Raw genomic sequence first — 22,677 nt, 5'->3', positions numbered from 1 at the left:
GACTCTTTTTGGGGGCGCACCGGCGGGAGCGGGGCATGCCGGGCCTGGCGGCGGGCGGGAGCCGCCATGCCGTACGCCAACCAGCCCACAGTGCGGATCACCGAGCTCACGGACGAGAACGTCAAGTTCATCATCGAGAACACGGACCTGGCGTGAGCGCCTTGCGGGCGGGACAGGGGGAGAGCCGGGCCCCGGGGCAGGAACCGGGCCCCGGGGGAGGGAGGCCCGCACAGGTCGTGCAGTGCCTACGGTGTGGGCCTCTCGGTGCTTCCGAGATAAAGCGGCTCCGCAGGGGGGCTGGAGAGCCGCGAAGCTCCGCGGCCCTTCATGCCTGAGCACGGGTGTTTCTTCCTTCCCCTCAGGGTGGCGAATTCCATTCGGAGAGTGTTCATCGCAGAAGTCCCCATCATAGGTACCGCGTACTGCAGTCAGGCCTGTGGGCTGCTAGCCCGACCTTCTTACTGCTTCCCTTCCTTTTCCCCCTGCAGCTCCAAGCTGCTTCTAGCTCACCTCATCTGTGTTTAGCCGGTTCTGTGTTACCAGGGGATGCCCCAGTTTTGCTGCAGTCTCCACAGTGTTTTCTGTGCACTCACAAAATCCTCAGCTTTCTCCCACAATAATTTTCATAGAATCCCAGAATGGTTTGCGTTTGAAGGGACCTTAAAGCTTATCCAGTTCCAACCCTTGCCGTGGGCGGGACACCTTCCACTGGACCACGTTGCTCCAAGCTCCATCCAGCCTGGCCTTGAGCACTGCCAGGGACGGGGCAGCCACAGCTTCTCTGGGCACCCTGTGCCAGGGCCTCAGCACCCTCACAGGGAAGAACTTCTGCCTAAGAGCTCAGCTCAGTGTCCCCTCTGTCAGGTTAAAGCCATTCCCCCTTGTCCTGTCCCTACAGGCCTTTCTCAAAAAGACCCTCTTGAGATTTCTTGTAGCTTCTTTAGGTGTTAGAATACTGTTACAAAGTCTCCCCTAACCTTCCTCTTTCTCTGCTTGTGACTTTCTCCTCTCTGCAGCCATTGACTGGGTGCAGATAGATGCCAACTCCTCTGTGCTCCATGATGAATTCATTGCACACAGGCTGGGTGAGTGCTGGGTACAGGGAGGATGTTCAGCAAGGCAAAGGTCATGAATGGAATCAGTCTAGGGACACTGAAACACCTTTCTCGGGAGGCTGCTGTTCCTCCAGCCATGTTGGCAGGAGGATCAGTGATCCTGTGGCCTCACTTGGACAGTCCCACAGTTTCTTTTTCCCTATAGGTCTCATCCCACTCACTAGTGATGATATTGTGGATAAGATGCAATATTCCAGAGTAAGTCAAGCAAAATGGGGGTGTTTATTTTGATGGTGGTGGGTGTCTGATCTGATGGGAAGCGCTTTTTTACTCGCAGAGGTTTGTCATAAAAGTGTTGTCCCATGTGTTCCAGGATTGCACGTGTGATGAGTTCTGTCCGGAGTGCTCTGTAGAGTTCACCCTGGACGTCCGGTGTAATGAAGACCAGACTCGTCATGTCACATCCCGCGATCTCATCTCCAACAACCCCCGGGTCATTCCGGTCAGTGCAATCCCTCTGCTTGTCAATGAGTGCCCTTTCTATGTTCCTGTTGAGGCAGACTCTTGGGATGTGGACAAAGCACAGCAGTGGGAGAGCAAGCACGAATATCTGTAGAGATAGCAGTGTGGGCCAGTGCCCTCCTTTTCTTCTCCTTCTTGTCCCTCGCTGTCTTATGGCCTGTCAAAACAGCATGGCCTTGTCAGAGTTTCATCCCATACCCCTCATCCCAAACTCTTTGGATGCTCTAGTGTTGCTCCTTGATCTTGTTTGAAACACTTGGAGCATGTGTGCTTGTGTCCTTCTGCTGTGTCACTGCTTGTGCCAGAGCTCTGACAGGAGCAGCCTCTTCGAAGGCTTGGCAGCAATCCCAAGCCCTCTGGTTCACTGGTTCTTGATTCTTGGCACAGCAAGGTGTGAGGAGCCTGTGCCAGGGCACAGCTGCCAGACTGCTTTTGCTCAGTTGCCTTGAGTAGGACTGGTGGAGCCAAAACAGAACAGCTGCAAAGGGGCATGTTTGAAGACACTTCTGATGCCAGAGTTGGATGTCACCTCAGCCTGGGTCTGGTGACAATGCCTGCCTGGTTAAAGCCTAGCTGTAGCCCGCTGTGGCTTGCTCCCTTTGGCTGAGTGCAGTGAGTGCCGTGTGTCACACCAGCAGTCCTGGGTGCTTGTCAGAACCAAGCGGCTAGGCTGGAGCACTCCATCTTGGCAGGGAAAGCAGGCAAGCTGGCTGCTGGAGATGGGTGTTACATAATGTAGCTGTAGCTGCAGCTGCCTGAATTGTCCCAATTTCCATTAAATATGGGGGGCTGGATTTAGTCTTGTAAGTCATTCCAGAGTGGGTCTCTGCAGTCTTCAACTTTTGTAGGCAACTGCTACTTGGTGTGGGGAGAATAGCTGATCTTGGCATTATTAGCTTGCTTTTGTTGTTCTTCTGCAGGTAACATCTCGGAGCAGAGACAATGACCCCAACGACTATGTGGAGCAGGATGGTAAGCGGTTTTCACAGGGAGCAGGAGCTGGAGGAGGGCATGGGGTTTTCTTTCAGGTTCTTTCATTCTTCCTTTAGTAGCTGTGTAACGGTAGAGCAGTGGTAAGGTTGGTGAAGAGAACCCAGCATCACCGGGCTTAGCAGTTTGTCTTAATGACACTTCAAGGCTATCCCCAGAACCAAAGTCTGTGTTAGAGGGTGCTTCTGTCTCTTGTGAGAGCTTGGAGATGGCGAAGATGCAGAGTGGTCTGCTGTTGGCTGGGGACTATGCATCTCTTATTTTACTTAGCAGAATGTGTCCTAGATACTCTGGGGACACAGATGAGCCCCTCTGAGAATCCAAGCAATCGGACTGGATAGTGGCATCTTCATGGTTACTAAGAAGGAATTGTGATTCTTTGCCCTAGTGTGATCCTGCACGCTCTTTTCTCCTCTGCAGCCTACTCCAAAATGCTTGTGCTTTTCTACAGACATCCTCATTGTGAAGCTGCGGAAGGGCCAGGAGCTGAGGCTGCGAGCCTATGCCAAGAAGGGCTTTGGCAAGGAGCATGCCAAGTGGAACCCCACAGCTGGTGTCGCCTTTGAGTACGACCCAGACAATGCGCTGAGGCACACCGTGTACCCCAAACCAGAAGAGTGGTATGTCTGTAGGGACTGGGAAAGATAATTTGGGTCAGCAACCGACCATAAGCGTGCTTGTAACTTCCCCTTGCACAGACTATGCTCCTGTGTTAGGGTACCAAGGCCAGTCCCTTGGTTGCAGCTGCATACATCTCCCCTCCTGTGCTGTCACTGCTGTTTTACCTCACTTTCATATTCTTTCCCACCACTTGTTCCTGCTTTTTCTTCCCTGCACAAGTGGTATGTAGTCTAGGGTAAAGTCTAAGGAAGGAATAAATCCACACAAGGTGGAAGAGGTTGTTATGAGAGCAAAGAGCATAACATTAGGTTGCAAGGCTGATTTTGCAGCTCTGAGGAAGCCCAGTGTGTGGCTCTGATCTCCCACATACATCTCCTAACTCCTGGAGCCTGAGCTCTGGCAGCAGGGTTTTCCTCTCTGGCCCTTTCCTCTGCTCTCACATACCGTTCTACACAGGTACCATGCTGTAGCGCATCTAAAAGTTACATGATTTTGCTCTTGGAAAGCTGCTGCCCTGCTTTGGCCAGGGCGAGGTCTTTACCTAGCAGCACTTTTCCATGAGTGTGGAGCTTCACACATCATCTTTTCTCCCCACACCTGAGCTCTGCATCCCAGTATTCACCAGGCAGGCATCCTGTCACTGAGCACTCTGCAGCCAGCAGCAGCATGAGGAACGGGTTGCTTTAGCCAAGGCAGGCTGTGAACAGGGACTAGGGGTGGTGGATATGCTGCTGTAACAGCAGGGTAGCAGCCAGAGGTTAGGGAAACGTTGGTGCATGAGCAGGATTTGGTGCAGGATCTGCAGAAGCAGAGCTGCAGCTGGAGAGGAGGTGAGCGGCAGAAGGGGTTCAGCGGGTCTTTCTCCTCTTGCTGCCAGATTTGCCTCTGCAAATGACTGCAAGCGGTGGCAGGCACGTGGTGGGCTGTTGAACCTACACGTTGTCCATTTTAAGCCTGGGTGCTTGGACCCAGAGCATGGGATTACACAGAATATGGTTTGCAGAACATGACCTCGTGCTTAGTTACCTATCTGTGAATGAGCTTCCCAGAGGGACAGTTAGCCTGGATTTCCACCTCAGCCTGACTGCGAGGGGTTTTCTGCTCAGGAGCTGGCCTGGAGATCCTGCGTAGCTAGGTTTGCACTCCGGAGACTTGAGAAGCCTTTTGTTGCTGAGGGTGGAGGTGAGGGCAAGTCCGTAACATGCATGAAATGGGCTGGGACCTGCCTGCAGCCATCCCAGCCCTGTTTTTGGGGTGGAAGTAGCAAAAGCTGCTTGGCTTTGATGGGTTCTGCAGGGCATGTTCATGGGTCCGGTTAGGTCAGATTGGGTGAGGATGAGATGTGCCAGGTTTTGGGCTCCTTCAGCATTTGGTCAGGGTGGTACTCTGGGTTCTGCAGTAGGAACCAGGCTGGCTGGTAGTGCTGGAAATCTGGGAGTGGGCATCTTCCTTAGTATTGATGGGCTGTACATGTGGACTGAAGCTGGATTTTGGGAACTGCCAGCTACAGACCAGGCTGTCAGAGGGATAACCCATAAAGGCTGTTTGTGATGAGGTAATGCAGTGTGGAGGATGAGGATGCTGCTCTGCAGTTTTGTGGACAGGAGCATACCACAAGAGTTTACGTGCTAGCCTGTAGTTCTTCACAAGCAGTTTTGGGGTGGAGCTGGATAGTTTTGAAGTTCCAAGATAGTTTGGTTTTTTTTTTTCCCAAATGATTTATAGCAGATAAATTGCCCCACAGTTTAGCTGATGGTCTGATAGATGTATTGGATGCTTGAGAAGCAGAAATGTCTCTGTGATGTGGAATTTCAAGTTGGAATTTGAAATCTGTTTGGGCTTCATTTGGTGTTATAAAAACTCTGTAATTTCTACTGGAGAGAGTCCAGTGGGGGCGACAAAGATGATGCGGGGTCTGGAGCATCAATCTTACAAGAAGAGACTGCAGCAGCTGGGCCTGTTTAGTCTACAGAAGAGCAGACTGAGAGGGTATCTCATCAGTGTAGATCAGTATCTTGGGAGGATGGTGCCAGACTCTTTTCAGTGGTGCCCAGCAACAGGACAAGGAGCAATGGCCATAAATTAAAACACAGAAAGTTTCACCTCAGCAAGAGGAAGAACGACTTCATTTGAGGTTGGAAGAGCCCTGAACAGGCTGCCCAGGGGGGTTGTGGACTCTCCCTCTCTGAGACCTTCAAAACCCTCCTGGTTCCTGTGTGACCTTCCCTAGGCAGCCCTGTCTTAGCAGGGGGTTGGACTGGATGATCTCCAGAGGTTCCTTCCATCCCTGATGATTCTGTGATTCTGTGAAGGTTGACATTAGAGCTGTCTGTTCCCTGATAATATGTCCGTCTTTCCAAGTTCATCTGATTCCTGTGAGGACAATACAGAGACAAAGCCTTCTGTTAGTCCAAGGCTAGCTGTTACTTTTGGTTTGTTTTTTCATGCTAATTGCTTTTGGAGGCTGCTGGCAGAGCACTGGCATGCAGCTGGACTCTCAAAACAGCTGTGGTGGAAACCTCTGCCCTGTTTTCAGTCATAGGTGGTTCTGCAAGTAACATGAACATCCAGCTGTATTGACACTTTATCTCCCTAAGTTACAGAGACAGGATTTGTTACAGAGGCAGGATTTGCTGAAGAAGTGCAGCTTTGAGGCAGCTCATGGCAGGGTGCTCAGATCAGCCTTGCTTGCTCTTGCTGGGGCAGAGGAAGGCCAGCAGGAGACCTTGGAGTGCACAGAATTTTCTGTGCTGGCTTTTCAGATAGCTCAAGGCTTTGGATTCTTAAATATTTTTTTTATGTGGAAGAAATGCTTCCAAAAAGTCTCTGTGGTATGATGTCCTGTAAACCAAGGATGCAACAGGGAGAAAGATGTGTTGGCCTAGCTGATGCACAAGTACTGCAGTGGTTTTGGTAGTGATGTCTAGAAGGGTAGAGGTGGAGGTCATGGGATGGGGCTCACTGATGTAGCTGAGGTCAAATACAAGAGATTTTTTTCCTGCTGGGCCCAAGCTGGCCAGACCTTTCCATCTCAGCTGTGCTGCCTAGGCTGAGTGTTGGAATGCTCCCTTGTTTTCCTGGCCAAGGGAAAAGTAGAAAGAAAAGATGATTGCCCCAAAACCAGCATTCAGGCTTCTCCATAAAGAAAGTCCCTGCAGACATCACTGTCCATTCACTTTAGGCACCTGCCAAATTGTGCCAGGGTAGGCGGATGGAGCCACGGTACCCTGCACAGGCTCACTAACTGGGGCAGGGCAGGGCTGATCCTCCAGCACCACTAGGTGCCTGTGTGGCATTAGTGAGGAGCCAGAAAGGGCAACATGGGACTGAGCTTTTCCCTGGGACATGATGCTTCATTACTGCTGGACATCAGCCCTTGTGCTCACTTTGGGGCTGAGCTCCATAGGGCCAGGCTGGAGTGTAGGCTCTGTGCTAACTTGTCCTGCTCTTTGATTCCAGGCCCAAGAGTGAGTACTCAGAGATCGACGAGGAGGATGCTCAGGCTCCCTACGATCCCAATGGGAAGCCAGAGAGGTGGGAAGCTGAATATGCTACTGTAGCTGCAGAATGGGGTAACTAGCAGGGTCCATGTTGTCTGCTTTTGTCAGTGCAGGAGTACTCACTCTGTGTTGAAGTTTTCCTGCCCAGGGACCTGGTATTCCCTAAAAAGCAGGGTAAAAGATGGAGTTAAGTGGTGATATGCCCAAACCTGGTAGGCTTTCCCCTCTGGGAGGTACTGGATGGCTGTCCCAAGTTTGTGTTCTCAAGCTGGGCACTGCAGCACTAGGTGGAGTGTAAGGCCTACAGCGGAAAATGGCTTCAGACATTTATTCACCCATGTAGATGTCTCATGCTGTGACTGCTGGTGATACCCCCTCTCCTGAGTTATTCACACTGCAGGGGTGCCTGCAGCCAGCCTTATTCCCTGGTTTGAGGCTCTGTGCTGGCTCGCAGGTTATGGTCCTGAACAGAAATAGTCTTAGAAGTGCTCCCGCAGCCTGTGAAGCCACAAGTGTTGGTGTGACAATGGCAGAGGGGCGGTGCTGGCTGTTGATGCTGGGGAGGTGAATGATGCTGGTGGCTGGGATTCCACGCAGATCTCCCTGCGGTGGGTCAGGACAGGCTGCAACAGCTCTGCAGGTGCTCTTTGGTTTTGCACCTCCTCAGAGCAGACGGTGACTTAACCCACCAGCTTGTAACCTCAGGTTTTACTACAACGTGGAGTCCTGCGGTTCTCTGCGCCCTGAGACCATCGTTCTGTCTGCACTCTCTGGCCTGAAGAAGAAACTGAGCGACCTCCAAACCCAGCTGAGCCATGAGATTCAGAGTGATGTCCTCACTATAAACTGAGGTGACCCCTTTCAACAAAGTGCTGCAGGAGGTCTTTGCCTGTGCCCAGCAGTGCTCTGTATCCCCCATCTCCCTCTGCCTCTTCTGGCCCAAGTCTGCAGGTTGGTGACATCTCTTCCCTGGGCTTCCTTTCCAAGGAATGCCATCATGGTATCTAGGTTAAAGCAGAAGGGGAATTGGTGAGAGTCTTGGTTGGGACAGGCTTTTTTTTCAGTGTTTTAGAGTTTTAGGCCAGAGTTTGCCGATTTGGCAGTGTACCTCAGTTACACAACCCTACCTTATTTGCATGTCGGTTCTTACTATGCTTAATAAAGCCTTACCCCCTTCCCTGTGTTCTGTCATCCCTGAAAGCTCCTCGGGGGCTGCAGGAGGAGAAGTCACACCATCTACTTCTCTCCAATAGACATTAACTTAATGAGATCTCCTTCGGAGAGAGCACTGCTCTCTGCTGCTGATTGCTGCTCTTGACATTATCTCCTAAGGAGACCAGACCCCTCCAGCAGGTAGCCCATCATTTACTGGTCCAGAGCTGTGTTTAAATTAAGCAAATGTTTGATACTGGGCTGTGAAGGGAGATGCTGCAGAAACCAGTGCTGCCGGGGAGTCCAGGTGGGCTGGGCAGACTTAGCTGTATTTAAAAACTCCCCTGGAGCAGACTCTACCCATGTGCTCTCCTAATCTTTATGTTAGGGGAAGGTATGGCAGGGAGCCTGTCACTAATAACCCCTGGCTGACAGCTTCCCATCTGCCCATAGCCCCAAGGTGGGTTCCATGGCATGCTGGAGCTTGGTGCAATGCCCAGGCCGTGACCACTGTGGCAGCAACCTAAGGGCTTCAGCAGATGTCTGGGTCAGCCCTTCTTGTTCCTTCCATCAGCACCCAGAAGGACTTGGGATGAGCTGCTTGGTGACATGCTCCTGGAGAGATCTGCCTCTTCCTTACTGCAGCGGCTGGGAGGGAGGGAAATGTGTGTGTGCCACAGTGCTGATCCCAGTGTGGATGGGGGGCAGGGGGACAGCTTGGGGAGTAGGGGTGGGTGCTCATGCTGGGCTGGAGAGAGCAGCTGGAGTCAGTGCTGTTGTCACTTCTGTGTCCTTGCTGTGGCACAGCCAGCTCCCTACGACCTGTCCCTATGCCTGGAGAGAGCGCTGCCCTGACTAGCATGGCTCTAACCTTGGAGCCAGTCACATCATGGCCACTGCCCTGACTAGCATGGCTCTAACCTTGGAGCCAGTCACATCATGGCCACTGCCCTGACTAGCATGGCTCTAACCTTGGAGCCAGTCACATCATGGCCAGTGCCCTGACTAGCATGGCTCTAACCTTGGAGCCAGTCACATCATGGCCACTGCCCTGACTAGCATAGCTCTAACCTTGGAGCCAGTCACATCATGGGTCACTGAACTGGCATAGTTCTGGAAGAGCTGGGAGATGGAGTATCTTGGAACTCCTTTGCCTGGGGATGCAGAGCCACCACTGCTCTGGGCTATCCTCAGAGCCGTGGGCTGCTGGAGGTGAGGGGCGGCAGTGGGGTGCTGGCATCCTGCTTTACTTGGGGTTGTTTAATGGAGGGTGGCAACTGCCTCCACAGTTCTCCCCTCCCCACCAGTTTCAGCCTTCACTTGGAATGTCCTGGCCATGGCTGGAAGCAGAACAAAGCTGAGCTGAGAACACTGCCAGCAGTGGTAGGAAATCTCCCCACATCAGCACTTCTCTCCCTGGCAGACACTTGTAGTTCCGAGTGTGTTTGGATGGAACAGACACACAGGAAGGGTGGATAAGGGTTGTTTATTCATCGAGCAACTCCTTACAAATGAAGAAAGGAAACCCAAGCATTTTTGGTAATAAATGTTAAATCCTTTCAAGATGAGGTGTGTAGCCAGGAGTGACACCTCTCCCCAGGGGAGGACGCGCGGCTGGGAGCAGCCCTTCTCCATCCCACCGCCCCCCCAGCTGCAGCCACAAGCTACACCAACCCAAGAGACAGCATTTACAGACCACAGGTTCCCACATCACGACACTCCTGCCCCTCAAGCACAGACATGGAGCTTTAAGGGTGGAAATAAACCCACCAACCACCCAACCCAGACCAAAAGAAGACTCCGAAGAAACACCAAGGTTTGCACAGCGATAAAAAGATAGCCCTTCTAAAGGAGGTCAATAAATAGAACTAGGAAAAAATCAATTGCTTTTGAGTTCAGCACATGATGCCCAGCTCCCCGCCAGGAAAGGGATGTCACCCAGCGGCGGGCAAGGAAGGAGCGAGGATGATGGGAATGCACAGAAACACAGCTCTCCCCTGCTCTGCCCAGGGAATAATCATAGCCACAAAGCTGCCCCTCAGGAATTTGCTGCTGGCCAAAATGGGTCCCTGGGTTGCCCACCAGCAGCTACAGCAGGGACAAAGCTTGGGGGGTGCTGAGGTGAGGAGCTGGGCTCTGCCTGGCTGCTCACCCTACCAACCCCTGGAGGAAAGCCAGGTTCTCCTGAGGCATCCCAGTTCTACAGCAAGTGCTTCAGTAGCTTTGAGAAGTGCAAAACTCAGCTTGGGGGTGGTGGGGTGTCCCCAGGAGCACCCCACTCTTCATGGGGGGGTGAGATGCTGGGACCCCACACCTCAGCCTGGCACAGCCGCAGCCTCCAGTGCTGCTGTGGTGCTCCAGCCTTCCCACCTAGCAGAAACACATGGAATTTCATGACCCCCTCATCTCTTTGCCACCTCCCAGCCGGATCCCCAAAAGAGTCAAAAACCTATGAGCATCTCTGCCCAAGGGCTCTTCAGCGGCTGCGAAGTTTGCATTCATCTGAGAAGGAAAAATCACTTATCATACAAATATTCAAGATATATTTCAAGTCGGGGGAGGCTGAGCCAGTGTCACCCCCAGTAACATCAGGCAGTGAGCCAGTGCCAGCTCCCCAAGGTCCTGGCACAGAGGGTGACCCTGGGGACCCACAGGGGCAGCTGCCTGTGTCCTTGTCACCCCTTGGGGAAGAAAAAGGGGGGCCCCCACCACCAAGTCCCCCCCTGCCAGCTCACGGGGACGAAGTGGGCTCCCTGCTTTCAGGCTGGTCACTTTTGGAGGACTTTGGCTTCAGCAGGATGAACCTGTTGAGGAGGTCGGTGTCTGAGCTGGCCTGGGCGCCCGCGTACGCCTCCCCTGGGGACAAAGCAGAGAGTGGGCTCACCTGGGGGGCTGCTGCAGGGGTGGCAGCTCCCCAGGGAGGCTGGGAATACTCACCGGCATAGCTGGAGGACTCAGCCATGTTCTGGGAGCCGGTGATGTGGTGCCAGTACGCACTGCGGGGCAGCATGGTGGTGGGAGTGCAGGGGTAGGAGAAGTGCTCAGTGCCCTTGTTCAGCAGCTGTGGTGGAGGAGACAAGGGTGAGGGTGACACCCGGCACCCCAAGTTGCCCCCCAGCGCTGGAGCTCACCCTGGCGTTCTTCTCCATCTCCAGCAGGACCCTCTTGTGCTGCTCAGCGATGGCCAAAGTGGCGCTGTGCACACGCTGGTAGATCTGCTCGCCCTCCTGTGTCTGGAAAGTGTAGAGACCTTCCCCCGCATCACACATCCTGCAGGGATTGGGCACAGGATGTCACTGGGGTTCACAAGCCCAAGGCATGATAAAACATACCACCCCTGATGGCAGCTGGCCCAGCTCCCCACGCTTCCAGTGCTGTCCCTGCGTTCCATCCATGATGCTGAGCTGGTACTAGCACCAGCTCCAAAATTCCCTGGCCATGGGGCACCCGATGCAGGCCACGGCCATCATCCCAGCATCAGGCCTGTCTTGGCAGCAGTTGCCACCTCCTGTTGTGCCCAACAGGACCCTGCAGTGGTCCCTGTCCCAGGGGTGGTGACTCTCACCTTCCAGCCTCGAAGGTGAAGCGGGTGGCATCACGCCCGTAGCGGCGCAGGGAGCAGAGGGGCCAGGAGAGCAGCTTCACCCGCGGGTTGCGTGTGTCCCAGAGGTAGATGTTTTCATGGGTGATCTGCAGCTTGCACTCGCCATAAACGTCGAGGTTGGGGCAGGGGAGGAGGAACACGTTAAACCGGTCTGGAGAGGGGGATAAAACATGGAAAATGGCTCGTGGGGGGTTGTAGCATGGCCGAGCCCTGCGACCGCCCAACACTGTGTGCTCACCCGTCTGCTCGCTCTGCACGCCAGGCGCCAGCAGGTCGGGCTCCCCCAGGCTGATGTCATTCAGGCGGGCACCCAGGCACTCCACTGACAGAGTCTTGTACCACTCCTCTGCCTCCAGCTCTGCAAGGCACCACGGAGCCCCTGGGCAACCCCGGCCAGCCTGGGGAGCCCCGCCGGCACCCCCAGCCCGTTCCCCTGGGTGCTGCCCCTACCTGAATCACAGGTGAAGGTCCGGGCTGAGTCATCAGTGAAAACAATGGCCACGGCCTGTCTCTTGGTCTCCTTGGGCAGCCGGGTGATGCACTTGACATTGCTGATCTCAGTGACCTGTGGAGGAGGTGGGGGGGCACCCCAGGCTGTACCCAGACTGTAGTTCCTGCTGCACACCCAGACCCTTGTTCCTGCAACCAGAACCTGTTTCCATTGCACCCAGACCCTGGTTCCTTCATCCAGCTCCAGCAGCATCCTACCGGAGTGCACGTGGTGACAGGCACCCAGCTCCAGCCCAGCAAATCCAGGTGAGGAGGGACTCACACCGTCATAGGGTCCCCCCGTTCCCCCTCACCTTTGGGCACCCACGCAGACATGCCGACTTCTCATCCGGGTACTTCTCGAGGCGCTGGGGCCCTTTGCTGGAGGACTTGCGGAAGACCAGCCAGCACCGCCGATAGATCTGCGACACAGCATGGTTTGGGGGTCCCTGTCCCCACGGCCCCATCCATCCCTGCCCCAGCTCCCCTCCCACTCCTCCTGACCCTGGGGACGGGAGGGGATGCTGGCATTGGGGATATCCCAGAGATGCCATCATCCCACCCCTGCCAACGCTAATTACAGGGCTTAACTAATGAGCATGGACCAGGGTCCCAAGGGGACATCCCGTCCCAGCATCTCCCCTGCCCCTCTCCTGCAGCTGCTGACTCCGGAGATGGCGGGGCCATGTCCCCAGCCTTGTCTCCCCGTTAAGCCCGCTCCCTCTTTGTTCTCCCTAATTAGCGTGGAATTACCCAGCATGCTCTTTGCTGCCGGCTCCAAGCGATGGTGGGGGCGAACAACCCCCTGACCCCCAACCTCTGGATGCTGCACCCCCTTCACCCCCTATTTCACACTCAGCACCACCCCCCCCCACCCCCCCCCCAAGCATGGGGCATTCTCAGCGCCGAAACTGGGTCTGGAGGGAAACTGAGGCATGAGAGGGGGCTCGGGGACACTCCCTAGCTCCCATGGTGACTGTGTCCAGCGTCGGGGGGGTGCCACTGGACAAGATCGGTGCCTCTGAGGCTCATGGATGATTTGGGGACCCACAGGTGACACCCTCCCTCCAACCCCAAAATGCCTCTGATTCAACCCAAACCCAGGGGACAACATAGGTGGGTCACCTGTGTGATCGGTGCCCCCCCCCCCCCGCATCCCCCAGAGCTCACTCACCCCCAGTTTCCTGCTCTTCATCCTCACATAGCCTTGCTTGATGATGTCGTTAAAATTCGTCGCCATGGCGATGGCCCGATGGGGTGAGGGATATCTTGGGAGGGGGGGGCTGCCTTCACCTTTGCCCCCCCCTCTCCATCCTCTTCCTCTGTACCCCCCCTCCCCCTGCCTCACCGCTGGCCCAGCTTGGTGCTAGCGGCATTGCCCATCCTGGCTGGAAAAGAGAAATGACAGATCCATGGCTGACATCTTCCTCCTCCTCCTCCCACTCCTCCACCTCCTCTTCCTCCTCCCTTCACTGCCTGAACCATCTGAGTGGAACAGTCCAGTGTTAACCCCTGTCAGCGCGGCAGAGCCAGGCACGAGCAGTCCCCCACCACCAGCCCCAACCTGTGTCCCCAGGGACACCCATCCTGGACGTTGCCCATGGGTCTCCATCACCTCTCTCCCTGCTCCTCCTTCCTCCCAGTGGGCTCCCTTGGGCAGCAACATGGCCCCAGTCCCTGGGCATCAGTAGGGTTCAGTGTTAACAGCCTCCTGCCTGGCCAAGCCACGGGATGTTTTGGCTCTGAGTGCCAAAGTGACCCTGGCTTCCACCCTCGCACCTGGGCACAACCCAGCCTCCCTTCAGCCCTACTGCAGGCTGTGCCTGGTCCCACTGCCCAAGGAGAGGGGACCCCAGCTCTGCAGCAGGACCAGGCAGGGACCATGTTCCTTTCCCAGCTGGAAAAATCCCCCCTAAAAGGATGCCCACGGGCCATCCCCAAGGATGCTCTGTGCCGGTGATGCCAGGTCCCCAAAGCTCCAGCATCAGGGGGGATCCCTTCCCATCCAACCCACCCCCAGCAGCCCAGAGGGACACCACCACAACATCCCTCTCCAGCCACTGCCACAGGCTGTTTAGTGCCACCGGGATGGCTTGTGTCGTGTGTGTGTTCCCAGGAGCCAGGCTGGCACCGCTGCTGGGACCCCACCGCACCCGGGGCTCTGCTCCGGGGTGTCCCGTTGGGACCAGGCACAGGGGTGATGGGAGCACCTCAGGGTCCCCAGAGGGGCCGGAGCCTCTGAGGGGAGCATCCCCCTGAGGGAACTCAGACACGCAGGGGGGCAGCTCCCGCCCCCACCGTAGCCCCGCTCCCGATCCGTCACCTCGGAACCCAGGCACCCCCGACCACGTCCCCGCCGCTCCCACCGGCACCGTCCTCCCTCGCGCTGTCACCCCCGCGGTGTCGCCGCTCCTGTGCCCCCCCCTCCGCCCGCAGCCGGTCCCTGCCGTGCCCCTCCCGCCCTTACCCGCTCCCCTCGCTGCCGCCGGCGACCCCGCGGCGCTGCGAGCCCCGGCTTCGAGCAGGCCCCGCCCCCGAGCAGGCCCCGCCCCTCAAGGCCCCGCCCCCTACCTGCTACCCCCTCCCCCCCCCAGCCCAGCCCATCCCAGCCCGAGCCACAACCGGGCTTCCATAAGCGCACACCAGTAGGCTTCAGGGTGAACGCCCCGCAGACTGGCGGCAGCCTCAGCCTCTCCCCACGCTGCCGTCCCTTCCTCATCCCCCACCCCCTGTGCTCCCCACAACTCTGCTGACTCTGCCGCAGGCACCTCCACCCCGCAGCCCCATTTGTGGGGCCATAAAGAAATGAATAATCCCTGGATATAAGAGGGCATTAAACCCTTCCCCCCCAAGTAATAACACACACAGCAAAGAGGCGTGCTTTTAGCCAATCAATTAAAAGGCAGAGGAGGGATTACCTCACTGAAATATTAATTTTTAATCAGGTTGTGTCTGAGTTCTTCCGAAGCCACGCAAGGCCCTGCGCTGTTGGGGCTGGGATGCGCTGGTCAGGACCCGTGGGCAAGCATCCCTACATCCACAGTGACCACTCACACCCATGGTGAGCACCGTTACCCGGCCGCTGCAGCCCTGCGTGTCCCTTCGTGGTCACAAGCCTCCCTGCTTCTTGCTTTGCAGCACAGCAATAGGTTTTCCCCATGTGCTGGGCTCATCCCCAGGTGTGGGGGCAGCAGTGGCAGTGGGGTGACACCAGCAGCCACACATTCAACCCCAATGTTGTCTCCTCCCACTCCCTATCCGTGCCCCAGCGTGGGGACAGAACAGCAACTCCAGACAGCACCAAAGCCTGGGCCCCTCTGGGCTCTGTATTTTTGGTAAAAAAATCATATACAAATACATACATATATATAATACACATAGAAAATGTGGGCAGGAGAGCGTGTCTTGCAACAGGGCTAGGTGCCCCTCTCTGCCCTGTGGTTTCTTTTTCTGGGCTGCTCAGGGATGCTGCCTTTGGTGGCCACATTTGTGTCCCATGAGATGCTGGTGGCCGAGGGGCAATGGATACTGCTGAAGAGGCAGCAGGCTTGGAGCATCCCTGGGCAAAGCCTTCCCCATGACTCCGTTTCCCCATATATATACGAGGGTCACCACCCAGTGACAGGTACCTGTGGGCAGAGGCCCACTATGGGATGTCCCTGTGGTGGTGACCCAGGGCTCTAGGGCACCTGGATCTGCAGATCCTCATCCTCATCGGGGTCACTGGTGCCGTCCCCGGTGTCGTCAGGGCCAAAGCGGGTGCTGCGCATCTTGCCAAAGAGCGGTGTGCTCTGCTGCCGCCGGAGCCTGCCAAGGGGGAGCTGCTGGGGTGGGGGGCAGCGGGCACAGACAGGTCCCCCCTGCCCCTTCAGCACCCTGCACCCTGGCAGGACCCATCCCTGCAGCACCAGCACCTCCAGCGCGGGACCAGGGAGCTCCGGATGATGCTTGGCACAAGCCAGGCACCAGCTACAACCCTCCAGGGCCAAACATCACCACACCGGGCACTGCAGACCCACAAAGAGTGCAGAGCAGGGAGAGATGGCCCCTAAAATTGGACTCCCCAATCCCCAGGATCCTGTGGCAGTTTTAGTTTCTTGCTCACCTTTGCATGAAAATTTATGAATCAAATTTGAAATCCAAAAGCCCAGGAGCTGGCCAGATCTGACCAGTTTGATGCGCTTTACTGGAAAGCATGAATTATTTAAGGTGGAGTGCAGGGGGGGGGGGGAAGATGGAGCCTCCATTATTTCTCTATGATTTAATGACGATGTGTAAATAAAATAAAGGAAGATGACAAACACACTCTCCAGCACCTCCCGGAGATGCAGCATCGATCTTCCACGGCCATTTCAGCTCTTTGCTGCTGGGGAGGCAAAGCGAGGCCAGGGAATGTCTTCAAGGGCAGTAAATCCCGCCTCCCGCCTCCCCAAACCAGCGTGGGATGCTTGGAGCCTGCCCTAACCCTGGTACTGGCAGGTTGAACCCCAAGCAGCATCAAACTGGGCTGTACTGGTCTGTGGGCAGCTTTGTGCTGGTTGAACTGGGAGGTGAAGGCTGCTCCAAGGGTGGTTTTGCACCTTCCTAGGATGCTGGAGGCACTTTGGGCATGCTTAGCCCAATGCTCAACAGGGCAGATGGTGGTTGAGGAATGGTGGTAAGGACATCACCCCACCACGGCACGTTGGTGGCACCCACTGCAGCCCAACAAATTGCACCACTCACCGAGACTGCAGATGCTCCAGCTGCACTTGGAAGCTCTCACTCTGCTCCGTCTGCTCATCCAGCGACCGCTGCAGCTTCCGTGTCTGGTTGTGGGCCTCATCCAGCTGTGGGATGGGATGGGATGGGATGGGATGGTGTGGGATGGGATGGGGCTGTCAGTGACTGACTGGAGCTGCGCACCCCAAGCCCTCTTTCACCAGCTCGAGCTTCCCCACCTCGTCCTCAGCTTGGGCCAGCTCCTTCTTGAGCTCCTCCACCCTGAGGCGCAGCTTCTTCACCTCACCCTCATGCTGCTCCACGCGGCGGTTGGCATGAGCCAGCTCAGCTGTCTTCTCCTGGTACTGCTTCTTCAGCTTGGTGTGGACATGCTTCAGGTCAGCCAGCTCCTATGATGGGCATGCAGTGGGGGGGATGAGTGGGCAAGAGCCACCCCACTGCCAGGTGCCCCCTCCTTCCTCTCAAGGGATCTCTCCCACCACCCTACCCCATGACAGAGGAGCTGATGGAGCAAGGATGGGGTCACTGCCACCTTTCAAAGGAGGGGGGGTGGCAGAGTTTGGGCTTGAGAAGGTCCTGGGGGATGCTGAGCCACCACTGAAGCGACAGGGTCACCCAGGGAGGGGGTGTCGGGGATGGGACAGCACCTTATTCTTCTCGAAGAGCTCGGCCTGAATGGTTTTGAGGTCGGTGTCCAGGGCGCTGGCAGTCTGGCGCCGCTTGCGAGCCAGCACCTCCTCCAGGTCCTCGATCTGCGCCCGCAGCTTCTTGTTCTCCCTCTCCAGGTTGAGCTTCTCTGTCTCCAGCCGCTCCCGCCGACCCCACTCAGCCGCGTTCTCCGCCTGCAGCCGCTCCATCTGGGACAGGGACACGGTGTGCCTGGGGGGCAGCAGGGACCCCCCTCGCTGCTCCCTTCATCCCCCATAGTAGGTACCGTCCTCACCTCTGCGCGCAGCTCAGCCAGTTTCTTGTCCATGCTGGTGCGAGCACCCAGTTCATCCTCTAGGTCCTCAGAGATGCGCCCCAGCTCATCCTGGTGGATCTCCTTCAGGATGTTGAGCTGGGAGGGGGACAGCGTCGAAGGTGGGCAGCAAACACCCACCTTGTACCACTGGAACCCTGCCTGCACCCATCTACCCAACCTCTGTGGGTGGACCAACCGGCTCAACAGCAGTAATTAAGACCCTTACTGAGCACCCTGGAGCTGGGGAGGTGGCTATGGGTCGCCATGTCCATCCATCAAGGACATGCTACCCACTGGGTTACAGGCCAACCCTGGTGCACCCCTCATCCCCAGGCACCTTGCTTACCTGCTTCAACATCTCCTGCTTGTTCTTGTTGAGCTCCTCATACTTGATCTTCCACTGGCTGAGCTCGCCCTCCAGCTTCTCGATGTTCTTGCTGAGTGCCAGCTTGTCCCTGCGGAGAGACAACACTGGTGACAACGGGCAGTACACCATGAGACATCCCATCCTGGTGGAGATCATGCTGGACTCGGCCGGCACCCCACAAAGGAGACAGCCCAAGTACTCACTCCCGCTCCTTGAGCAGCACTTTCTGGGACTCATCCAGCCTCAGCTTGAGGGCGGTGACTTTGGTGGCATCCTCCTCCATGATGCTGACGTCCTCCCAGAGCTGGCGGCTCCGCTCCTGCCGGGTGAAGGAGGCCCGGCTGCTCCGCTGCTCCCAGCTCTCATCCTGCTTGCTCACCAGGATGTTTTCCATCAGCTCCAGCTCCTGTGGCACCGCAGGTGGCTCAGCACAGGGGACAGGGTGAGGGGACAGCCCCCTGAAACGCCCACCCTTCACTCCATAACCAAGAACATCTCTCCCTCCTGTCCCCAGGGACACCCTGAGGCTGGTGGGGAGAGAGGCCTGCCCTCCCAAGGGATGCTTACGTTAGTCCCAGATGTGCTGCTCGGCAGCAATGCCATGGGGTAGGCTGAATCAGCACGTCATGGCACCTGAAGTGGTGACTTCTGTGACATGGGATCTTTGACACATGTCATGGCAGAGCTGATGGCAGCAGAACAGGAATAGTTGGAGCAGCTGGGAGCATCCCTGGTGTGGCTCTGGTACCCCCTCCTCCCTCAGCACAGAGCTCTGGCCGGAGCCCATACAGACACCTTGGCATTGGAGCTGTCACTGGGAGATGCCACCAGCACTGCTGGTGTCACTGTCCCCTCTACTGGCACAATGACTTTTGCCCAATACCTCCAAAGGGAAAGCCCTAAAAAAGGGACCAGAGCCACAGTGCCAAGGTGGCCGGGACCCCCATGACACTGTTCCTGGAGGGGTCTGACATGCAGTGCTGCTTCAGGAGGGGCCTGTCCCCCCAGCATTGCTCTGACAGGGGTCTGAGGCCAAAGTCCTGCTCCAAGAGGGGTCTGAGCCCCCCCCACTGCTCTGAGCCCCCACATGGCTCTCCTAGTCAGGGCAGGGAGCAGCCTTGTGGCCAAGCTGCAGACAGGGGTGGTTTGGGGACACACGCAGGCAGTGCGTGGGGTGGGCACCCCACTACCCGCAGGCAGACACCCCATGCCCCTCACCTTGGCTTTCGGGGGTGCCTCGGCCCCCACATCCCGCACAGGCTCCTGCTCTGGGTCAGCCTCTCCCTCCACCGCATGCAGCCGGTCGCGGTCACGTTCACGGCTGTGGTCGTGGTCACGGCTGTGGTCGCGGTCGCGGTCCCGGCGCAGGTTGGCCAGCTCCTTGGTGAGGGCCTCCAGGCGATGCCGCAGCTGCCGCACTTCCTCGCGGGCCCGGTTGCGCTCAGCTCGCACCTTGCTCCATTTCTCCCTCCAGTTGGCCGTGCAGTCCGACCACCACCGCATCGTCTTCTCCATCTGCGCCGCGCGTGCCCGTGCCTCCTCCAGCTCCCGCAGCCGCAGCTCCTCCCGCCCTTCCCAGTCCCCTTCCAGCAGTGCTGGGGGGGGTCCTGGTGAGGGCGTCCCGCTGGGGGGGGATGGGGAGGGCTCAGGGGCCAGCAGCGCCAGCAGTGAGCCCCCTGGCAACGGAGGCGAGCCCGCCAGGCGCGAGGCCCCGCTTTGGCTCATGGTGGGTCTCCCCTAGGACACGGCCATCACCAGCCTGGGACCTGTGGAGACAGGAGGGGTGAGGGGAGCCCCGGGGGATTTGAGGAGTGGCACTCTGAGCGACGAGCCCACTGGTGTGGAGTCTGGACCTGTCACAGAATCATGGAACCACAGACTGGTTTGGGTTAGAAGGGACCTTAAAGATCATTCAGCCTAACCCCTTATCATGGGCAGGAACACCTTCCACCTGACCATGTTGCTCCCCAGTGAGGACTGGCAATGTCCCCAGTGAGTTCCCTGCTGATGACTCCAGCAAAGAGCCAAATGATGGCCTCAGCCAGGTCTCCAACAAGGACATTGGTGAGGACCCTATGAAGAGGTGTCTGGTGACGGCCCCAACAGGGTCTCCCCATGAAGAATCAGTGAGGTCTCCAGCAAGCCGCACAGCCACCAGCAGCTTGCCCCAGCCACCTCTGCCAGCACACCGGAGGCAACAACGATCCACATGTTATCTGGATGATGTCATCCTCATGAGGTCACCCTGTCTGTGCGCCTTCAGGACTGTCCCCGGAGCTGTGATGGGGGGAAACCAACTGCACCTCAACTGCTCCAGTGAGGGCTAAAGCACGGATCCACTGCCAGCGAGGCAGGAACAGCTTTGGGACAGGAGTTGAAGCTGCCAAGCTGCAGAGATGGGAGGCTGCACGGCATGGCTGGGCATGCTCCCCAGCGATGCGGCTACAAAGGGCCCGTGCTGCCCACCGACGTCCCAGCAGGGACCTCACACCCGGTGTGGCCAGACGGGTAAACCACTCCGGGAAACCCTAATGGGAGGCTGCTTGTGTCCTAATGGGATAAGTACAGACCCAGCCGCAGCCAGCCCACAGCGTCCCGACAGGTTTTTGGGATGCTGCAGCTCTGACCGGCTGCCAGATCTGGCTGGAGCAGCGGCTGGTGGAATTATGGGCTTTGCACGGCTGGAAAAGTTAATTTATCTTGTGATATTGTGTCGAAATCATGAAGTTTTGGTACAAGACCAAGGCGAGCCCTGGCCTGCGCTGTCCTGCGGAGCGATCCAGGGCCCGGCAGGAACCGGCACAGCAAATCCGTTTGTGCAGGGCAGCTCGGACGGACCCAGCGCACCCCCACCGCTCCCACCGGAGACACGCGTGGACCCCCCCCTCCCCCGCCCCATCCGCCGCGGACACCCGTCGGGTGGAGCCGCCCGCCCCCCGCGCCTCCCCATTGGCCGCGGACGCTGTCACTCCCCCACGGGCAGTGACGCCTATGGCCCGCGGGACCCGCCGCATTCCTGCGCTCCCGCCGCGCCCCGCCGGTCCCTCGGGGCCCAGCACGGCCGGTACCGCCGGGCTTGGCTCTGCGGGGCCTGTGCCCGCCCGTCCCAGCGCGGAGCCGCCCGTCCCGTCTTGTCCCGTCCGCCCCGTCCCGCGCGGCCGCCCCCCCCTTTCCTTCCTCGACAAACTTCCCCGCAAGTTTCCCGCCGCCCCGCAACGCGTCCCGCCCGTCCCGTCCCGCTCCGCTCCCCACCGGTGCCGTCGGTGCCGGGAGCCCGCGCCAGCCGGGACGCTGCCGTCGAGTCTCCTCCTCCTGCCTCTTCTCCTCCTCCTCTTCCTGCTCCCCCCGCCCGCCAGGGGCCGGTCCCGCCGCCGGAGCCCAGCGCGGGGACGAGTGCGTGTCCTGCCTTCCGGGGGGGTGGGATGCGCGCTGCTGTGGGGCCGGGGTTGGCGTTTGCGAGGGGCTGCCCTCGTGGGAGGCACTGCACACGTGCTGCACGTAGGTGTATGCTTGCATTCGCGTGTGCAGGTGGGTGTTCTGACCCCTGGAAACGAGGGAGCGTGCTCGTGGGTATTTCTGGACCCGTTTGTACGCGCAGGTTTGTCACACGCACGTGTTTGTGCCCAGGCATGCATGCAAACGTGATTTGGGTGTTTGCATGATGCACACGTGTGCTTGTATGTGCATGCTGCGTGCGAGCCTTGCCACGCAAGAGGTTGCACACAGACACACACTATTGCTGTTGCTCGTGGGTGCTCTCAGACACGTATGTGAGGACGCGTGCTCCATGAGTGTAGTGCACAGACACATGCTCACACGCAGTCGCACGGATGTTTGCATGCAGCAGCCAGATTCCAGCCTGGGGCCCAGCTTCTTTCCAGCCTGGGCCTCTTCAGGGTGTGAGTGCTGCTGGAGCAGGCCAGACCCTTCTTCCCTGTGTCTCTGGCTGCTCCTGTAGAACTAGCATCAACCAGCTCCAAATCCATGGGCTGGAGAATGAGACATGGGAGAGTGTCTGGGGCGGGACAGAACATCCCCACCTGAGTGTCTCCACAGGTGAGTGCATCCCAGACGGACACACAGCACTGCTCGCTGCATCCCCACACATCCTGAGCTGGCTCCTTCCTGCTCTTGACCAAAGAGTAAAGCTCCAAAACACCATTTTGCCCTAATATTTTTCCCTTTGCTGGATGCTATTCAGCAGGAAAAAAAAAAAAAACAAACAAAAAAAAGAGGAAATAAAACAGCCAAGAGGATTTGTGTTCCACAGGACATGGAAATGACACCATGGGACCGCAACCCCATCCTCAAGCAGAGCAGAGAAAAATAAATCCTAGTAAAGCAACACTGCAAATGCTTGTGCGTGTCCTCTCCGTGCCCAGTATTTTCTGCTGGAAGCAACCCCAGAAGAATGGAGGTGGGGGATGCTTTGCTCTCCCACGCCCCTATCCCTGGATTTTGGGCTGGGGCATTTGGAACCAGCGGCTCTGCTTGCAGCCGGTAAAGCAATTTTGTAGGCGTTTTGGCCAGAGCTGCTGGTACGTGCTGGAGGGCTGGAGATTTAACCCACTCCTGGCACTAAAACTGGGCTTTGTAAGCCGGCAAAGCTTTTCCAAGTGTGACTTTGCTGTTGGCTTCGATGTGCACATCTTGGTGACACCAGCAACTTCAGGGATGTGTTGCAGCAACAT

At 57.4% G+C, this 22,677-nt stretch overlaps 4 protein-coding genes across 7 annotated transcripts in view; 1 reads left to right on the top strand and 3 right to left on the bottom strand.

Moving 5' to 3' along the window:
* Window positions 1-22,677, bottom strand: part of CIAPIN1 (cytokine induced apoptosis inhibitor 1) — a 135,845-nt gene that overhangs the window by 18,405 nt on the left and 94,763 nt on the right. The window lies entirely within an intron of this gene.
* POLR2C (RNA polymerase II subunit C) lies at window positions 18-7,862 on the top strand. 3 transcript variants are annotated; one of them, XM_061369081.1, is made up of 10 exons: window positions 18-152; window positions 363-412; window positions 1,017-1,085; window positions 1,261-1,313; window positions 1,429-1,557; window positions 2,498-2,549; window positions 3,019-3,187; window positions 6,648-6,722; window positions 7,394-7,541; window positions 7,634-7,862. In XM_061369081.1, the coding sequence occupies exons 1-9, from the start codon at window positions 67-69 to the stop codon at window positions 7,536-7,538; spliced, it is 828 nt and encodes a 275-aa protein (XP_061225065.1). In that variant the 5' UTR covers window positions 18-66; the 3' UTR covers window positions 7,539-7,541; window positions 7,634-7,862. The 3 variants fall into 3 exon arrangements, with proteins under 3 accessions (XP_061225065.1, XP_061225064.1, XP_061225066.1); XM_061369080.1 differs by having other exon boundaries at window positions 7,394-7,862; XM_061369082.1 differs by lacking the exon at window positions 1,017-1,085 and having other exon boundaries at window positions 7,394-7,862.
* On the bottom strand, window positions 9,308-13,351 carry DOK4 (docking protein 4). The gene is made up of 8 exons (XM_061369073.1): window positions 13,108-13,351; window positions 12,248-12,355; window positions 11,895-12,009; window positions 11,683-11,802; window positions 11,406-11,595; window positions 10,972-11,110; window positions 10,778-10,901; window positions 9,308-10,696 (listed from the first exon to the last, which is right to left on the bottom strand). The coding sequence occupies exons 1-8, from the start codon at window positions 13,171-13,173 to the stop codon at window positions 10,572-10,574; spliced, it is 987 nt and encodes a 328-aa protein (XP_061225057.1). The 5' UTR covers window positions 13,174-13,351; the 3' UTR covers window positions 9,308-10,571.
* On the bottom strand, window positions 15,238-21,336 carry CCDC102A (coiled-coil domain containing 102A). 2 transcript variants are annotated; one of them, XM_061369071.1, is made up of 9 exons: window positions 21,239-21,336; window positions 19,205-19,752; window positions 18,190-18,392; window positions 17,966-18,074; window positions 17,599-17,715; window positions 17,303-17,512; window positions 16,874-17,044; window positions 16,659-16,762; window positions 15,238-15,754 (listed from the first exon to the last, which is right to left on the bottom strand). In XM_061369071.1, exons 2-9 carry the CDS (start codon window positions 19,709-19,711, stop codon window positions 15,580-15,582), a joined length of 1,596 nt encoding a protein of 531 aa, XP_061225055.1. In that variant the 5' UTR covers window positions 19,712-19,752; window positions 21,239-21,336; the 3' UTR covers window positions 15,238-15,579. The 2 variants fall into 2 exon arrangements, with proteins under 2 accessions (XP_061225055.1, XP_061225056.1); XM_061369072.1 differs by having other exon boundaries at window positions 15,238-15,740.

The sequence above is a fragment of the Neopsephotus bourkii genome, unplaced genomic scaffold, assembly GCF_033783945.1.
Source record: "Neopsephotus bourkii isolate Nb327-2 ecotype Australia unplaced genomic scaffold, CSIRO-AGI_Nbou_v1 NB_1474, whole genome shotgun sequence".
In the NCBI taxonomy this organism is placed as follows: Eukaryota; Metazoa; Chordata; class Aves; order Psittaciformes; family Psittacidae; genus Neopsephotus; species Neopsephotus bourkii.
The sequence above is the reverse complement of the archived record's forward strand: the minus strand, read 5'-3'. Positions and strand labels throughout refer to the sequence as shown.